At 46.2% G+C, this 19,058-nt stretch overlaps 1 protein-coding gene and 1 pseudogene across 1 annotated transcript in view; both read left to right on the top strand.

Moving 5' to 3' along the window:
* Nucleotides 1–5,075: 5,075 nt before the first annotated feature.
* The window catches only part of DNAH11 (dynein axonemal heavy chain 11), a 262,190-nt gene continuing 248,207 nt past the window's right edge, over nucleotides 5,076–19,058 (top strand). The window contains exons 1-2 of the mRNA XM_083189115.1: nucleotides 5,076–5,429; nucleotides 7,599–7,863. Of these exons, the coding sequence (XP_083045241.1) occupies nucleotides 7,633–7,863 (231 nt within the window). The 5' untranslated portion in view covers nucleotides 5,076–5,429; nucleotides 7,599–7,632. The remainder of the gene's footprint in view (nucleotides 5,430–7,598; nucleotides 7,864–19,058) is intronic.
* On the top strand, nucleotides 13,954–14,072 carry LOC146005979 (5S ribosomal RNA; annotated as a pseudogene).

Below are 19,058 nucleotides of genomic sequence, written 5' to 3'. Positions count from 1 at the left end.
ATTGTTCTGAAGTGTACCCAGGATCAGATATGGCAGGCCTCATTTCATAGTGTGTACCGAGCTTAACTTTAAGGCAGGCATGCCCAATCTCAGTGCTCAAGGCACAGCAGCAGTGCTGGTTTTAGGGTTATACAGGCTTGCGCACAGGTGACTTAATTTGATTTAACCATCTGTGCTGAAGCCTGCATATCACTAAAGCTGTGTACAGATGGTGCAATATCGCTGGCAATATGGTCACTGATCGTCCATATTGCCAGCGATTTGTTTGTGCTGCAGCGATAAATTGCCGGGTGCACACTCCCGTGTTCAGCCTCCTAATGGTTGCTGTTTCCCTCTGCAGCTCCCCGGGCACAGTCTCCTATTCATCAGCGACCATCTCTGATCGCTGATGAAAAGGAGACACTGAGCAATATATTGCACTGTGTGTACACAGCTTTAAACCTGAACTGTTGGCGTGCCTTGAAGACATTGATTGGAAATGACTGCTTTAAGGATATATTTGAGCATAGCTACTAGACATGTATAAATGTTCTGGTATGTCCGCAACCCTGCCAACAGGTAGATGGGTAGCAGCAATATGTTTTAGCAACTTTGTCAGGAGTGAGATAATATTTAGCTAGACCAGTGGCAACCAACTCCAGTCCTCGAGAGCTACCAACAGTTATCATTTTGCAAGTCTCCTCAAAGAATCACAAGTTAAGTAATTATCTCTACCTTTGGATCTTTTGTAATTTGGCAGTGACTAAAGAGTGCACCTGCTAGGTGGTCTGGAAAACATGAACTGTTGGTAGCTCTCGAGGACTGGAGTTGGCTACGCCTGAGTTAGACTTTAAGGCATTCTGTAATCCTAGTAGTGATCAAACTACGTGCACCTTTTGTCTCAGTAATCCAACAGAACAGTCCCCAGGTCCCTTTCCCACTACCTATCACGCCTACGCTCTAGATTCCGTATGCTACCAAGGACAATATTATATGGTGAATAAGCCATGCTCCTCAATAGCAAAGGAAGATATTTTAAATGGTGGAAGCTTGTGAAAGGTGCAACTTTAGAATATTTGGGTTTGAGGTAAATATTTTTGGTACACAGTCCTGAAAATCATTATTAAATATATCCTGCTTTCTGTGGGACATGATATGGGATCGCACGGAATAGATACATTAGTCTTGGTAATATTGACATTTTAGAAGCAGCAATCCTACCTGGACCAAGCTTTTGATAATGCATCTATTTGGGATATCAGAGGAGTGAAGTTGATTTCTGTGAGTCGGGGATGATAATCCCGAGGTATACAATGTAATCCTTCTTCCAGTTATATTTGTGATTCAGTTTAAATGTGGAAAGTTTATCTGCGCTCAAATTAAAAGGCAAGACCTTGCTCTTGGTCGTATTAAGGGGGTTATTTTGATTCACTCTTTCTGACAAATTCCTTTTAGATGGACATAACCATGTGCACTGCAGGTGGGGCAGATATAATATGTGCAGAGAGAGTTAGATTTGGGTGGGGTTTTTCTTCAAAGTGAGATCTTTCTTGGCATCTAACGACAGGAAATTCGCTTCTTCTCCTTTATGAGAGATGTATTCCGCCAGGTCAAATACCCTTCTAGTATTATCTGTTGCTTGGCGGCCCCTAAAAAAACCTACTTGGTCCAGATGAATCAGATTGGGTACGAAGGGGGCTAATCTATTTGCAATTAAGTTGCCTGCCCCTTTTTTAAACATGTTACCTCAAACCATATTTGATCCTTATTTTTTTGTAAGGATATCAATATGCTTATACCAAGCATGTTTAAATTGTTCTACTGTATTTGCCTCTACCACCTCTGATCGGAGGGTATTCCACTTATCTACTACCCTTTCTGTGAAGTAATTATTCCTCAAATTTCCCCTGAATCTTCTTCCCTCTAGTTTCAGTGCATGTCCTCGTGTTCTGCTGCTCCTCTTCCTGTGAAGAATGTCTCCCACCTGTACCTGGTTAAAACCCTGGTTAAAACCCTTGATATATTTGAAAGTTTCTATCATGTCCCCCCTCTCCCTTCTCTGCTCTAAAGTATACATATTAAGATCTTTTAGACTTTCCTGGTACGTTTTGTATTGTAGGCCACGCACAATGTAGGAAAAGGGGTGGTGTCTCGCACTGGCCTAATCAAAAACAGAAAGGACCCCCACAAATGGTAGTACGTGTTTAACCAGGAGGTGTGCAACTGTAGGACATAAAGGATTAAGACAAATTCAAAAAGAGGAAAGTATGTCCTTTTGTTGGTGCACCAATGTTAATTTTAAAATGTAACTTTTATTAACTATGTAACATAAAATTGTGAAATAAAAAGATTTTTAACATAGAAGGTGAAAAACGACAAATACCAGTTTTTTTAAATACGGTGGCTGGCAGGTATCACTATAATAAGCACTGGTATCAGCTATTATAGTGGTGTCAGTGGCCGGTAGGTATATCAGTCAGTCAATTTATTTATATGGAGTTTATCCATAGTTTGCAGTGGGTTGCTGAAAACCCTAGCATTATCCCTAATTCTGCCTAATGGGATGGGGTTTGGGAGTAGGTAGAAAGAGAGTTCCACCACCTCTTCAGGACCATAGGCGAATCTAGGGGGTGGTCCGGGGGTGCATTTTGTAGCTGAGGGATGGGGCTTTCCAACGAGCCCAGCCCTGTGTCTCTAGCCCCCTGGGAACCGGAGATACTGCCAGGCAAAGCTGGAACATTTTCCCTATAGGATAACATGGGACCCGCTAATTACGACCCCCACCCAGTTCAACGGCTGCCAGTTCCCCATTCGGCATCACTGAAGCTCAAGGTTGATCTCAGTCGAACTCAAATCGCTGGGCCTTCAATCTGATACCAGGCTGGATCCATATGGGTTAATTGGTTCCAGGGATATTGAGGTTAAACCATTTTTTTTCCATTTCTTAAATGTAATTTCATGACTGTTTATGTTCTTTGAGGGCAGATTTATCTGGAACCAAACAGCCCAGTTTCGCGGGACCAAAATCATTTGAAGCCAACTCAAAAGTTCTTCAATATGATACTGGTCTCATGTAAATCGGTCAGTTGGTTCCGAAGATATATTATAGCTGGTTGGTTAAAGTGGGGTAGGGAGAGGGGAGTGGTTGTCTCTCCCCCTCACACCAGAAAATGCAGGGACTAGGCTGGTGTATAAGGGATCAGCCTGGGAATGTCCCTGCATGATCCTGGGACCATATTCCCGGGTAAATCCCTGCATTTTCTGTTGTGAAAGGGGTATTATTTCAAACAGCCATGACCTGCAGTGCTCTGAATATAGCCGGGCAGCCCCCTGCTCTCTGCCCAGCTGTCAATGACTGTCACCCCTGCAGCTTCCGCTCCAATTCTTCTCCCTGCTTTCACCTCAGCCCGCCCCCCCCCCCCTTTAATCATGTGGTGCCGGCGCCCGGCGTGCTCCCCCGACGTCACGCACAACAACAGTGCGCACAATATTTCAAATGTCCACTCGGCTAGAGGGGACTCCAGGAGGGGAGTGGGAGTGTGCTCTGCGCTGCGCTCTGCTCCTCTCCCCATAGAAGCAGCTGCACCATTCTCCATCTCTCCCTGCAGCAGCAGCGAAGGCTCATATAAAAATTTACAGCAAGTGGCACTTTTGGGGGCATTGCTTAAGGGACGCTACAAGTGGCGGTATGTGGGGGCATTACGGATAATGTGTGGCTTAATGTGTAAGGGGCATTACGGTGTGCAGCATTATGTGTGCAACATCATGTGTAATGGGTACTATGGTGCGCGGCATCATGTGTAATGGGTACTATGGTGTGCGGCATCATGTGTAGTGGGTACTATGGTGTGCGGCATCATGTGTAATGGGTACTATGGTGCCATCAAGCAAGAACCCCCTAGCAATGAGCACGTAGGTAAGCAGCACATATGTGGCAAATATATAATGGGCATTATGGTTTGTTATATAGTATGTAATGGGCATCATGATGTGAGGCACAATGTGTAATTGGCATTACGGCGTGTGGCTTTATGTGTAATGGGTATTACAGAGTTTGCTAAAATGTGTAACGGGCATTACTGTGTATGGTCTAAAGTGTAATACCACACCCCTTTTTGTGATGCCCCACCTCCTCCCCATGAGGCCACACCCCCTTTTGACGCACGGCTACGCCGCGCAAAGGTCCCCCTGCTATTGTGTCTAGATCTGGGACCACCCATCACCATAATTCTAGATTCGCCTATGTTCAGGACCACTATAAATCCTGCTGCTGGGAAAAGTCTATGGCGATATATAGGGGTTGATTCTGAATTACTCGCTATTTAGCGAGTCTGGCCCCGTCCTCATGTTTTGGGGACTGTGCGTGCCCATGGTCTATTATGCCCATGTGCAGCTTCCCTTTGCGAATGGCTTTGGCGACTTGCATCTCTAGTTATGATATCCGAATGATAGGTCAACAGTGTCCAGGTTGACAGTCAATAGGTCTACACCATATGGTCGACATGCACTAGGCCGACATTGACAAAATGTCAACATGCAACACACGAAAAGAAATACATGAGTTTTTGACAATTTGTTATCTTTTGTTGGACTCTTTCATGCCTTATGTTCCATGTGAAGTACAATTGAGAACAGTAAAGTCCTGAAGCATGGCGATCGAAACGAGTCATGTGAGGGTATGTGCTACACTAATTAGGGGTTCACATCGACAAGCGTTGACATAGACAGAAAAAAATTGGAAAAAACTTTTCAAGTCGACCTTTTGGGTTGACCTATTGACTGTAGAAGTAGACACCATCGACCCTTTGATCCACACCCTCTAGTTATGCACTTCAATAAATGTCATTCTTTTATGTTTCTGACCTGCCCCAACCACTAGCTATAACACTTCTATGATGTGACTAAACATTGCATAGCATTAAATACATAAATGTGATGGATGGCTGGAAGCTGATACAATGCATGTGTTTCTCTTGTGCTGCTGGCCTGGCTGGGAGTGTAATCAGTGTATATGGCAGCAGCAGCAGGAGAGAGGAGGCAGCGGAGGGCGTGTGCTGCCCCGTGAGTCAGAGCTGCGTGTCCCAGGGAGACAGGAGGACGCCGCGGGCAGCACAATACAGCAGCAGCGCTGCACCCTCCCGTAACTCTGCTGCACCCAGACGCACTATTTGGGGACGCTAAGAGTAACAAGATAGGGAACTGTCAGTACACACAGCGGAGATTAGCTGATAAGGGCCGGCTGGGGAAGTGTCAGGACTCAGACAGACAGAGGGAAGCTGAGAGTGCCCCAGGCAGGAGGTGAGAGTCACAAACCCCTATCCAAAGCAAGAGTGTGGGGCTACCCAGCCAGCAACTGCAGGGGCAGGAGGAATACAGTGCATTGGATGTGGCTTCCTTTTACAGGTGCTCTGGAAATGGGAGTCCCTGAAGATAAATGAGAGAGGAGACAGGTGAGCCCATCCAAACTTCCACCTGCAGGCTACATTATGTGTATATTGTCTGCATGCATTCCACTGTAATAGATGGCTGCTTGCGTTCCTGTTACTTGCTAGCATCACTGCTTTATTTTGTGGAATGAGACATTGGGTGACATTTAATAGGGTGAGAGAATCAGAAAGTGAGAGATTTGGTAAGAAATCTCCAGTTTTTTTTAATGCGGCAATCATTTATACTTCAAAACCAGTTTGACTTTGAAGTGTTAATGATTACCGCTTTAAAAGTACTGGAGATTTCTTACCAAATCTCTCACTTTCTAAATCTTTCATCTTATTAAATTTCACCCAACATTTCATGTAATTCCTAACCCCTGATGTATAATACCCCTTTTACACAAAAAATGCCGGATCCGACCCGGCATTTGGAAGAAGGATCCAATCCGGGTCGGATCCGGAATATACACTGTGGTGCCCACCCGCAGTGTAGACAGAGGCAGCGCTTGGGGATGACATCATCTCCAAGCGCCGGGACCGCGGTGATCCCCACCAGAAACACCGGTTGCCGTGCTGGGGGCACCGATTGCTGCCCCCAGCCCCTGTACACCACCCAGCCGTCATCCGGGAGGTGAATGGATGTCGCACACAGGCATCCATTCACCTCCTCCGCTGCTGTCTTTGGGTGGGGTTTCAAAGTGAGATCTATATTGCAGTGTAAAAATAAAGCAGTCAGTATTTTCCTGGACCAAACAGGAACAAAATAACTCACCCAAATCGAATTCTCTCTGCACAAGTTACATCTGCCCCACCTGCAGTGCACATCGTTTAGTACATCTAAAGGTGCCCACAGACGCGTTGATCCCGGCGTGCGTTCTGTGCTTAACTAGCACACATAGCATCGCATCGTATGCCTTGTGCATGCGATGCGATGCTATGCGATAAAAAGCTAGTACAAAAAGTATGTGCAGCACATACTTTTTGTACTGTGCAATGAGGTGCGGCGGGAGCACGCACCCCATCGCATAGCATCGCACCGCCAGGATCGGTGCGTGTGTGGGCACCATAAGAAGGAATTTGTCAGAAAGAGTGAACCAAAATAACCCCCTATGTAGCGGTGATCTTTTATATAACAAATGTGAGCGATGCTGGCATTTTGCACATCTCTCACAGAGATGTTGGCACTCAAAGGGTTAAAAGCTTTTCCCCACTGTGTTTATGTAGGGCAGAGGTGTCATATTGGGCCTAATTCAGTCCTGATCGTTGGACTGTTTTTGGAACCCTGCTATTTGGTATATGCCACCTCGCCAGTGTGAAAGCCCGTCCCATGCAATCTAAAAGGTTGACATGCACAATGTCAACATTGATAAAAGATCGACATGATTTTTTCACTATTTTTTTGTCCATGTGGACACTTTGAAAAACTCATGTCGACCTTTTCTTGTGTCAGCCTTTTGTCAATGTCGACCTAGCGCATGTTGACCTTTTAGTGTCAACAGATTGACTGTTGACCTAGACGTTTTCGACCCATTATCTGGGTACCTGCTCAGCCACAAATATTAGTAGTTTGGTGTTCTGGCTATGGTGAGGAAATATTTAGGTGATTTTCTTTTTTTTCTCACTGTTTGTAAAGCACAGAAAAGTTTATGTTCTAGAACAGGCATGTCCAAACTGTGGCCCTCCAGCTGTTGTGAAACTACACATCCCAGCATGATGGGACTTGTAGTTTCACAACAACTGGAGGGCCATAGTTTGGACATGCCTGTTCTAGATCCTTGATGGCTAACCTTGAAACCCCAGCTGTTGTTGAACTACACATCCCAGCATGCTCTGCATCAGATTTAGCATGGCCAAAATAGCAGAACTGAAGAAGAGCATGTTGGTATGTGTAGTTTAAAAATATCTGGCGTGTCAAGGTTCTAGATCAAGGTTCTAGATCATGGTTAGCCAACTCCAGCTACCAACAGTTAATGTTTTCCAGGGCTCCTCACAGCATCACAAGTGAAGTCATTAGCTCCACCTGTGGATCTATAAAAATGTGTCAGTGAGTAATGTGCACCTGCTAGGTTGGCTGAAAAACATGCACTGTTGGTAGCTCTCGAGGACTAGAGTTGGCTACCTCTGTTCTAAATACTGATCATGCCCTAGTTTTCTCTACATATATAACATTGGTTTGCTGTCTTTATCCAGGTGAATTTATAAAGGAAGTGGTGCTGACTAAGCAATGGATATAGATGACGAGGAACCACCAGTGCCTCCTTTCTGGGAGGATGAGCGAGTGCACTATATGGGTAGATGGCTCCAGCGTATCCTGAAGGTCAAGGAAGACCGGTGGATAAAGTTTGTGGAAGATGAGCAGAACGAGAAGACATTGAAGGACTTTTTTGATCTAGTGGATGAAATCATGATGATGTTTTCTCTTACGAGTAAAGGAGGATTGTCCGTAACTCATGAGGTATCTTGTTCCAGAACTCCTTTACCCTAGTATGATGTGTATATGTCTAACAGGTATCTACAGACTTCACACTAAAGCTAACCACATTATATCCAGTCAGCAGATGACCACTGTTTGCTTGTGTCTGCAGTTAGTCGTACCATATGGACCATTTTATTGGGTTCTGCGGCTTCTGTCAGTCGCACACTACAATGGGCGTATTTTCTGCTGCACACAGATTTGTGTTGTGCTGCTTTACGAGTCAGTTGACTTCTTATTATGTTTCTTAGTACCCATGGCAAATAAATGGTGTTAGATGATATACTTTGTACACACATTCTTTGGTTGAAACGAGATACATTGTGGTAGGAAGTGCAGTTGCCACAATTACAATAATCCTGCGCTTAATGTCATTGTACGTTAAACAAATGTACTTTTAATGACATGTACACTTAGGAAAGAAATAACATACCTTTGTCATAAAGCATTTGATCTTGACATTCTTTAATACTTTATGTGGTGTAACTACATGCATTCTCTCCCAATACTTTACAACAGGAACACGACCTGGGAATCATCGCAACGTAGGGTTCTGTTGGCCTCTAAATGGACAGCAGTGTTATTAAATGCAGGATGAGACCAAGAGCATTAATATAGTGTTTATCCCCTTGTGTTCCCCTCTATTATGCCATAACCAAGACTGTGGGCAATTGGCTTCTCTTCATTCTCCATGCTTATAGTTGGTGTGTTCTAGGGAAAGGGACTGGAAATATATATATTTTTTTTACAATTACCTTTAAGTGATGCATGTTTTAACGAGTGAGCAGAAATCTCCTGTATATTTAAAAAACAAACCCTATATGCTGGCATACGCAGACCTGGGCACTATGCTTATTTCAGGTATTTCCAGCCTTTAGATTGCTATCATTTGGTGAATAGCCTCATGTAACAACATTGACCAAATGCATTGTTTTCGCTTCCAGGTTCCCCAGCCTGGGCAGTAAGGCAGAATTGTTGATTGTGTTGCTCATGAATATACACAGAATTTCTCTAAAGGTCCCCATACACTAGGGCAGCTCGTACGCGATACCTTGAAATTATTCGCCAGCTACCCAGCTGCTAGATTGCATATGATATGGTATGCGGTCATTTTTACATATGGGTCCTTATTCTGGCTGACTCGCTTAGGCGCGAATTTGCACCCTTCCGAGTCATCCAGAATCCGCCTGAGGAATGGTGGTACACCCACCCCCATGTGCATGCCGGATTTGTTGGATGTTTTACATAAACAACCATTTGCATGCCAGTGGGAACCTCCCCCATCTTTTGATGGTTGCCGACCATCGAATGATGGGAAAGGCACACGCATATCTACAGGTGGTCCAGACCACTCGTACAAATGAACAAACAAATGCAGTGATATGGGAGGGCCGCTGACATCCGGTAATGTCAGCTGCCCGCCTGGGTGGTCACAGATCTAGACACAACAGCAGGGGGACCTTTGCGCGGTGTAGCCATGCGGCAAAAAGGGGGCGTGGCCTCATGGGAAGGAGGCTTGGCATCACAAAAGGGGTGTGGTATTACACTTTAGACCATACACAGTAATACCCATTACACATTTTAGCAAACTCCGTAATACCCATTACACATTAAGCCATACGCCGTAATGGCAATTACACATAAGGCCACACACCATAATGCCCATTACACATTGTGCCACACATCATGATGCCCATTACATACTATATAACAAACCGTAATGCCCATTACATATTTGCCACATAAGTGCTGCTTACCTACGTGCTCATTGCTAGGGGGTTCTTGCTTGATGGCACCATAGTACCCATTACACATGATGCCGCACACCATAGTACCCACTACACATGATGCCGCACACCATAGTACCCATTACACATGATGCCGCACACCATAGTAGCCATTACACATGATGCCGCGCACCATAGTACCCATTACACATGATGCTGCACACATAATGTCCCTTACACATGATGCTGCACACATAATGCCCCTTACACATGATGCTGCACACATAATGCCCCTTACACATGATGCTGCACACCATACTGCCCCTTACACATTAAGCCACACATTATGTGTAATGCCCCCATATACCGCCACTTGTAGCGTCCCTTAAGCAATGCCCCCAAAAGTGCCACTTACTGTAAATTTTTATATGAGCCTTCGCTGCTGCTGCAGGGAGAGATGGAGAGCGGTGCAGATGCTTCTATGGGGAGAGGAGCAGAGCGCAGCGCAGAGTACGCTCCCACTCCCCTCCTAGTGTCCCCACTAGCCGAGTGGACATTTTAAATATTGTGCGTGACGTCGGGGGAGCACGCTGGGCGCCGGCACCACATGATTAAGGGGGGGGGGGGGCTGAGATGAAAGCGGGGAGAAGAATTGGAGCTGGGCAGAGAGCAGGGGGCTGCCCAGCTGTATTCAGAGCACTGCAGGTCATGGCTGTTTGAAATAATACCCCTTTCACAACAGAAAATGCAGGGATTTACCCGGGAATATGGTCCCAGGATCATGCAGGGACATTCCCAGGCTGACCCCTTATACACCAGCCTAGTCCCTGCATTTTCTGGTGTGAGGGGGAGAGACAACCACTCCCCTCTCCCTACCCCCCTTTAACTAACCAGCTATATCTTTGGAACCAAGCTTCCCATTTACATGAGACCAGTATCATATTGAAGAACTTTTGAGTTGGCTTTGAATGATTTTGATCCAGTGAAACTGGGCTGTTTGGTTCCAGAGAAATCTACCCTCAAAGAACATAAACAGTCATGAAATTACATTTAAGAAATGAAAAAAAAAAACGGTTTAACCTCAATATCCCTGGAACCAATTAACCCATATGGATCCAGCCTGCTATCAGATTGAAGGCCCAGCGATTTGGGTTCGACTGAGATCAACCTTGAGCTTCAGTGATGCCGAAGGGGGAACTGGCAGCCGTTGAACTGGGTGGCGGTCGGAATTAGCGGGTCCCATGTTATCCTATAGGGAAAACGTTCCAGCTTTGCCTAGCAGTATCTACGGTTCCCAGGGGGCTAGAGACACGGGGCTGGGCTAGTTGGAAAGCCCCATCCCTCAGCTATAAAATGGGCTAATGGGTGGTCTGGTGCACCTCCGGACCACCCCCTAAATTCGCCTATGCTCATGACCCCACAGTGCACAATAATGATTTGAGATGTCTGCAAAAAAAAAATGGTTCAGGAAGGGAAAACCTGCGCTAGATATATATTAAACATATATCAACTTTCCATAAAAATAGTTCACATGTAATATGGCACGTACAACATCAAATAGACAGTAATTGCAACAAAGTAAAAAATGATGAGAAATAAGACAATTGATAAAGATGGGGAATTAAAATCAATAGTGATATACACTCAGTATAATGACGTGAGCACCAAGGATAGTCACCCTTATTATGTCCGCCAGTACTGGGGAAGTTCAATCGAGTTTTGTGGAGGATAGATTAAGTTTCAAGTAAGTGAGGAGGTGGGGTCTCTTCCTTTTCTTTGTGAAATGTCACCGGGTCCTTAGGGAGGTGGCGTACCTCCAAGCCAGATAATTGCCACGGTAAAGGAAAGGGCCAATGCCGCTAGTCCAAATTTTGGTGCAGTAGCAAACCTCCGCTGGATATGTTAAATGTCAGTCGCTTCTGAACACAAAGAGGGTGGTTGATACGTGAAAGAGTCTGTATACAAACAAGAGCCTACGAGTTTCGACGCTAAATGCAGCTTTTTCAAGGATGTCTTGCTCTGGATGAGGACTGGGTTTAAATACACTCTCAAAAGGCATGATGTCATACACCTGTTTAGGTAATCAGGTAACCCCTTCCTTCTTTCCTCTCGTGGTACCGGAACCACCACTCCCTTCCCCAAAAGGGCTTCTCTGAGGCGAACTTCTCTGGGCAAAGGTGTAGGTAAGAACCTCTTTGGAGGAACTCCCTTCAGGTTTATCCTGTAACCCTGGGACACCACATTGAGGACCCAAGGATCCTGGCCTGACAAGGCCCAAATGTCCCGGTACTGTAAGAGGTGACCCCCCACCCTGTGTACAGACTGGGGAGCCTCCAGTCCGTCATGCTGAGAGCTTCTCCTCACCCTTGGAAGCCTGCTTCTTTGTAAAGGCACCGAACCGGGATTTTGGGGCTTTCCCAGCAACAAATCTTCCTCTGTTAGAATGTCCCCTGGAGGACGCACCCCCTCTAAAGGAGGGACGAAAGGATGAATGAAAAGCAGCAAACCTAGATGAACTTTGCTTAGCTGCTGGTGTAGGAAGAAACTTACTTTCCCCCCCTGTTGCCTGCTTAATGATGGATTCTAGTTCAGAACCAGAACCCCTAGTCATTTTGTCCCCCTTGGACACCCATGCAGAAGCAATAATGGGTCTAAGCCAGTGGTTCCCAAACTGTGCGCCTAGGCTCCCTGGGGTGCCTCGGGACACTTGCAGGGGTGCCTCGGGTTGGTCGTCCAGGACAAATTCTAATTATTTATGATCAATTATTTCTGGACAAAACCAGTGCTGGTGGCTGCCAATAATAAAATGTGTACAATCAGAAGCAAATCCTGCCATTTACCTCATAACTGAACCTAAGAAGCACATATAAACACAATCGACTTAATTTGATATGTATTTTTTGGGGCCTAGGGGTGCCTTGGAAAAATTCTGATACTCTAGGGTGCTGTGATTAGAAAAAGATTGGGAACCCCTGGTCTAAGCGAAAATACAACCCCTTCAAACACTGCTTTAAGACAACCCTCTAACTTCTTGTCAACAGGGTCCTTAAACGCAGCACCCCATTGCACAGGCAGAACCATTGCTTTTGATAGCCTTGCAACCGGGGCATCTGCCAGAGGACCTTTTCCCACAGCTTTGCATGTTCCTCCGGCATGGGGTAAAGGCGCAAAAATATCTTTGGCATCAAGAGTCTTTTATCAGGTGTTTTCCGAGCCCCTCCTAGCAAATCCTGCATGCCCTCATCCAACGGAAAGGTGACCGCCTCTCTACGCTGTCTCTTAAACACTCCCTGCATAGGAGTCTTATCTACTTCAGACAAATTTAAAGCCTGCTTCACAGCCAAAATAAGGTCCTCAATACCGGAGACAGAAACTTCCGTCTCTTTCCCTAAATCCCAAGGCAAATCTGCCCCACACTCTCCCTCCTCTTCTGAGGGTATATTCAGGATAGGTGTGGAAGATTAGGAGGGTCTTGGAGAAATATCCGACTCCTTTGTGAATCGCTCCATAAGGGTATTAACTTATGAATCCCCTGAGTAGTATCCTGCATGGCTTGTACAAAAGCCAGTTCCCCTTGTTGGAATAGAGCCAGAAGACTGTTGAGAAGATGATAATGGCCTAGGACAGTGCTTCCCAACCCTGGTCCTCAAGTACCCCCAACAGTGCACGTTTTCCAGGTCACCCAGCAGGTGCACAGATTATTCAGGCACATTTTAAAAGATCCACAGGTGGAGCTAATTATATCACTTGTGATTCTGTGTGGAGACCTGGAAAACATGCACTGTTGGGGGTGCTTGAGGACCAGGGTTGGGAACCACTGGCCTAGGAGATCTAACCAAATCATCTCTATGCCTGTTTAACACATGCACCAATGCAGTCACAGACTTACCCAGAGCTGCAGCCCATGCAGGCTCTGGTTGCTCACCCCTCTGAGCTTGTGCTCCCCTGGGTGCAGCATCACAAACAGGGCAAATATCCCCCTGTCATCTGTTCAGATATTAATTTTAGCCGGCAAAACTTGCAGTTTACTAACATGGCTAACGCTTCCTCCCCCATCACAGCAGCATTCCTTTCAGTCATGTCTACAACACAGTGCACAATTTCAGGTGAATGTACAAAGTCAATTTTTCCTTCAGCCTATGGTGTACCACTGGTACCATGGGATATTGTAGGTCCTCCAGACCAGGCACCAAGGAGTTAACCTTCTGAGAGTGCAGCTGGGATGGCCTCCTTAATACCCTGCCCCAGGCTAATCAGTTTTTTTATTGGTGCCTCAGGAACAGGCACATTTGTAGGAGCAGGGTTTGTTCTTCAGCCCTGGTTTAAAACTTCATTTTTTTTTTCAACCTACAGCCATACCACACTGAATAGGCCCAAGCTCATCTGATCTTGGCAGCTAAGCAGTGTTGGGCCTGGTTAGTACTTTTGTGGGAGACCACATGGGGACACCTGGTGCTGTAGGTTGCCTGCTGCAGGCACTGTGCACAGTGCACTGCAGCAGAAGGAAGCACGCTGTGCTGGGTCTCTGTCCTCCATGGCCAGATGCCTCAGCATCTCCACAAGGCATTGGGGGAGCCGCTGCAGCATCTGGAATCTTCAGTCAGGTAAGCAGAGTCCCGGTGTTGGGCTCTGGCATACCTATAGCGGCGACCACCGCTGGCGGAGGAGGCAACGCCGGCGGTCCCGGCAGAGGGGTCCCGTTCTTTCGGTCTCCCCTCTAGGCCACCAGGGCTGACCTGTTGCAGGTCCTATATGGGCAAATAGCCCTGGTTAGGCTCTGGGAGGGGGTTAATTTTTTGAGCAGCCCATACCTCCACCCCTAGCCCCAGTGCAGGTCCTTTGTTTCAAATTTCCTGCCTGGGTGACATCACTCCCGCCTCTCTCCTTCCTTCTGGTGCCTGTTTCAAGCAGGTGTGCCAGAGTGTAAGTCAGACACTGCCTATCCTGCATGCTGCACAGAGGGAGACTTGAAGGAGAGACTGCTGGCGCTGAGTGTTATGCCTCCCTGTCCTGCACTGTCCTGGTGTCAGGTTGCATATTCCCCCTTCCTCACCTCATGATGCTGGTTGTTGGGAGTAGATGCCTATATAGGGGTTAATTTTTACCCTATTTTTTTCTCACTAATTGAGGTTATCTGTGTTTTTATTTAGTATACTCTGTTACTTTACAGTTTATTACTACTGTGGTAGGCTCACAGAAGCAGATAACAGAGCCACTTATCTTATGTTTGTGTCTCTTCCAATTAGTGTAGTGCCTGTCATTACCCACTGTCCTAATTAAGGCTGTGTGTGTTTTTTGTCTCTATACTGTGTTTTTCTTTTGGGTGTCATGGCGTCCAGAGGCCTTCTCAGAAGGGTAAAGGTGCCTCTGCACTGCGTGCTGACACCTGTACTATGTGCAATGAAAATTTTGCTTGCACTAACAGAGACAATGGTGACGGTTGTGATCTCTGTGCAGCGCCTAGCGAGTCCCCGCCCAGTCGTGCTTTGTCCCAGGCCATGCAAGATTTGACTGAACAACTGGCGGCTCCTAGATTGTTGTCGGGCCCTGTTTTGGATACGCTTGTACCTCAGTCTGCCCCAGAGCCAGCTTAAATGCAGGGGTTGGCGCAAGCTGTGTAGGGTTTGGTGCAGGTCTCTTCAAATCTGCAACAGTCGGTTGTAGAGAAGAGAAAGTCTCGGGCTAGACCTCTCAGGGTCTTAGATACGTCAGACGATATGGGCTCTGAGGGTTCCCTATACCCAGGGCAGAAGAAATCCTCTGAGGAGGAAGTGGAGGAAAATGAGGAGGTCACGGAGCAGGCCAAACCTCATGAGGAGCATATGACGCTCGCTAGGGTGGAAGATTTGGTGAGGGCCGTTAGAAAGGTACTGCAGACTCCGATCCCACTCCCCCTTCAAGAATGCCGGTATTTAAACGCAAGAAGAAGGAGGTTACAGTCTTCCCTTCATCTCCTCAATTAGAGGGACTGTTTAAAGAGGCATGGAAACACCCTAATAAAAAGTTCCTTCTTTCCAGGAGGTTTACTGAGTTCTATCCCATGATTGAAGGGGATTTGAAGTTATGGGAAAATCTGCCACCTGTGGACGCACATATTGCGCGTCTAGTCCGTTCTTCCACTCTCCCTATTCCTGACGTGACTTCCATTAAGGAGCCTACGGACAGGAAGATTGAACAATTCCTAATAGGAATCTACTCTAATGCAGGGGCGGCCATTCGTCCTGCTACGGAAGGGGCTTGGGTATCCTTAGCTATCGATAAATGGCTGGATGCACTGGCGGAAGGTCTCAGGGAAGGTTCCCGAGAATCAGACCTGATGGAGTTGGTAGATAACATTCGGGAAGCTTATCTGAGTGAGGCTACGTTAGACTCGGGTACCTTCGCGTCTAGGATCTCGGCGGCCTCTGTTGCGGCCAGGCGGGCTTTATGGATCCGCACTTGGCTTGCGGATAGTGAGTCCAAGAGGGTGTTGGAGGCCCTCCCATTCTCTGGTGGAGTTTTGTTTGGTATCAAACTAGACAAGATTGTAGCGACCATCGCTGCTTCCAAGACGGCTTTTCTGCACTCCGCAGCACCGAAACCGAGAGTTCGGGTTTTGTTTCTTTCATCCCCAGGGGAAGGCAAGGGGCCAGTCCTCCTCACGCTTCCAGCCAGCCTAGTCTAAGCCGCAAAAGACAAAAGGCCGTCAGCCCTGGTCGGGCCGTCGTCAGGCCCCCAAACAGCCTGAGAAGCCTACAGCCTGATGGTGCCCGCTGCCAGGACATCAGTCCTGTGGTGGGAGGGCGTCTGCTTCTTTTTGCAGACATTTGGGGGGAAACCACGGTACTTCTTTACTTTCACGGCGCCACTAGATAGGACAGATAGGATAGGATACGATTTGTATGCGATTTGACATAAGATATCGCATAAGATATAGGATAAGATTTACTATCCATTTCATTACCCCACTATCCACTAGGGCGTGGAGTTGATTTTATATAGCGTGGCGAGCGCAGCGAGCCACCGAGCCCGAAGCGTGGCGAGCGCAGCGCGCCCCGCGAGGGGACACGGAATGTATTTTATGGAATTGCATGCAAATGGCATGCGATATTGGGGACTTGCTTTGAAACAACATCCGTGTCCCCTCGTGGGGCTCGCTGTGCTCGCGACGCTTCGGGCTCGGTGGCTCGCTGCGCTCGCCACGCTATATAAAATCAACTCCACGCCCTAGTGGATAGTGGGGTAATGAAATGGATAGTAAATGTTATCCTATATCTTATGCGATATCTTATGTCAAATCGCATACAAATCGTATCCTATCTAGTATCCTATCTGTCCTATCCTATATCTTATGCGATATCTTATGTCAAATCGCATACAAATCGTATCCTATCTAGTATCCTATCTGTCCTATCTAGAGTGGCGCCGTGAAAGTTAAGAAGTACCGAAACCACTTCCGACAAGTGGATTCGGTAGATTATTTCAAGGGGGTACACCCTGTCTTTCAAAAGGGGTTTCTCCACTCTGTTTTTTTCAACAGGGCATCCTGCAGATGCCGACAAGGCTTTGGCCCTTCGCAAGGCGGTTCTCTCTTTCCTTACTGCAGGAGTCATAGAACCGGTCCCGCCTCTACAGAGAGGAGGGGGGTTGTATTCAAACCTATTCCTTGTTCCCAAGCCGGATGGTTCCTTCCGCCCCATCCTGAATCTGTGGACCCTGAATCAATTTATCCGGGTCCGCAGATACAGGATGGAATCCCTACGGTCCATTCTTCAGGCGCTCCGGAGGAACGACTTCCTTGCATCGCTGGATGTGCAGTATGCATACCTGCACATTCCGATTTGGGAGAATCATCAGCGGTTTCTCAGATTCGCGATTCAACAGGAACATTATCAATTCTGGGCATTGACATTTGGCTTGTCGACCGCTCCACGTGTTTTTACAAAGGTGATGGCAGTCATGATTGCTCATCTGAGACTACAGGGTGTCAGAATCCTTGCCTATATGGACGACCTACTCCTAATGGCAGATTCACTAATGACGCTTCAAAGTCACATCCAGTTGACGTTGTCGGTGCTTCAGGATCACGGGTGGTTGATCAACTGAAAAAAGTCCAGTCTGGTCCCCACCCAACAGATAATCCACCTGGGAGCTTTGTTGGATAACTATTTTTGAGGGAAAAGGGGAGGGGAATAGACCAGTGCACAGGTATGATTTAGAACAGTAAAGAAAAATTATTATATGGATCCACAATGAGTTAAATATAAGTACAAGTAGAAAAGACTTGTTTGTAATTACGGATGTGGAGGTGCTCCCTAGAGAGTAAATATGAGTTGTTTGGAAAGAAAGAAGGAAAGACTCTCTTTTTGTCGGGGCACTCTTTATCAAACGATTTGTTTCAAAAAATATCAATAGTTTTTAATATAGTTTGTTAGAAGGGGACTTAATGGGTTTCTCAAGTATGCATAATATATGACAGTTTAGTAGGACATATATTGAAAAGTCCAGGGAGTGGCCCCTGGTATGAGTAATGTAATCACTAAAATTATCCTTTATTGTAATACCTTAAAATTAGTACTAGACACGGACACACAAACAAATAACATACAAAAAAGATACATATATCCTTCAAATTAGTAGGGTAGTTTACCTATGATAAATGTAAGGGGAGTGCGTTCCTCCTGATAACTGTGTTATTGAGAAAAAAGGTTATAATAACAACAATGGCTATAGGCTATACTGGTTTGTACCTAGGGGCTACAATGTTTACCATACACATGAAACAATATGTAGTTATATTTAGATCATTGTAACACAGTTGCGGTTTATCTCTCTAAATAAAGAATTTTCTTTGGTTACACACTGTAGTATCCTTCAGGATAATAGCACACAGCCTATAGGTCTAAGTTGAACAGGCTTTTTGCAGTCAAAATAGAAATTCAACACCAGAAAGATTGTACGCACAAATAGTATCTTAGAATAAGTTAATTTCCACAGTGAATAGTCTATATGAAGCTTGAGCGAAAATATAAGTAGTAAGTACAAATGTAAATATTTATTGGCCTGTAAGGCAACAAGGAATTTTTAAAGGGTCTCCTCCCTCAGTTTAAAGGAGTGAGAAAAGGAAAGAGGAACAGAGAGAGATAGGCCCAACAAGTTTCCTCGGTGTCAGTGCGCCAACTTTATATACCTATAGTGTGGCAGTGAGTACGACTATTCGCAGCTAGGTCTCCCTAGTTGTAACTAGTCATACTCCGCCACACCAGCTTCCACTGAGTGTGATCAGTGGGCTTTTGGAGGTATTGTGGGACGTCGACCTTGATCCCTGTTACCCTTGAGGTGGCTGCTGCCCAGCTTTATATACCTATGACAAGGTTAGGGGTTCAATGGTTTCCTTCAGTGGGGTCGCCCCCTCTGTGTACTAGAAAGGCCCAGGTTTTGTCAGCTTCCGTCAGCATAAAAATATGCTGA

This window comes from Crinia signifera, chromosome 5 (genome assembly GCF_055691185.1).
Source record: "Crinia signifera chromosome 5, ASM5569118v1, whole genome shotgun sequence".
Taxonomy (NCBI): domain Eukaryota; kingdom Metazoa; phylum Chordata; class Amphibia; order Anura; family Myobatrachidae; genus Crinia; species Crinia signifera.
This window is presented reverse-complemented; position numbering and strand designations above follow the sequence as displayed.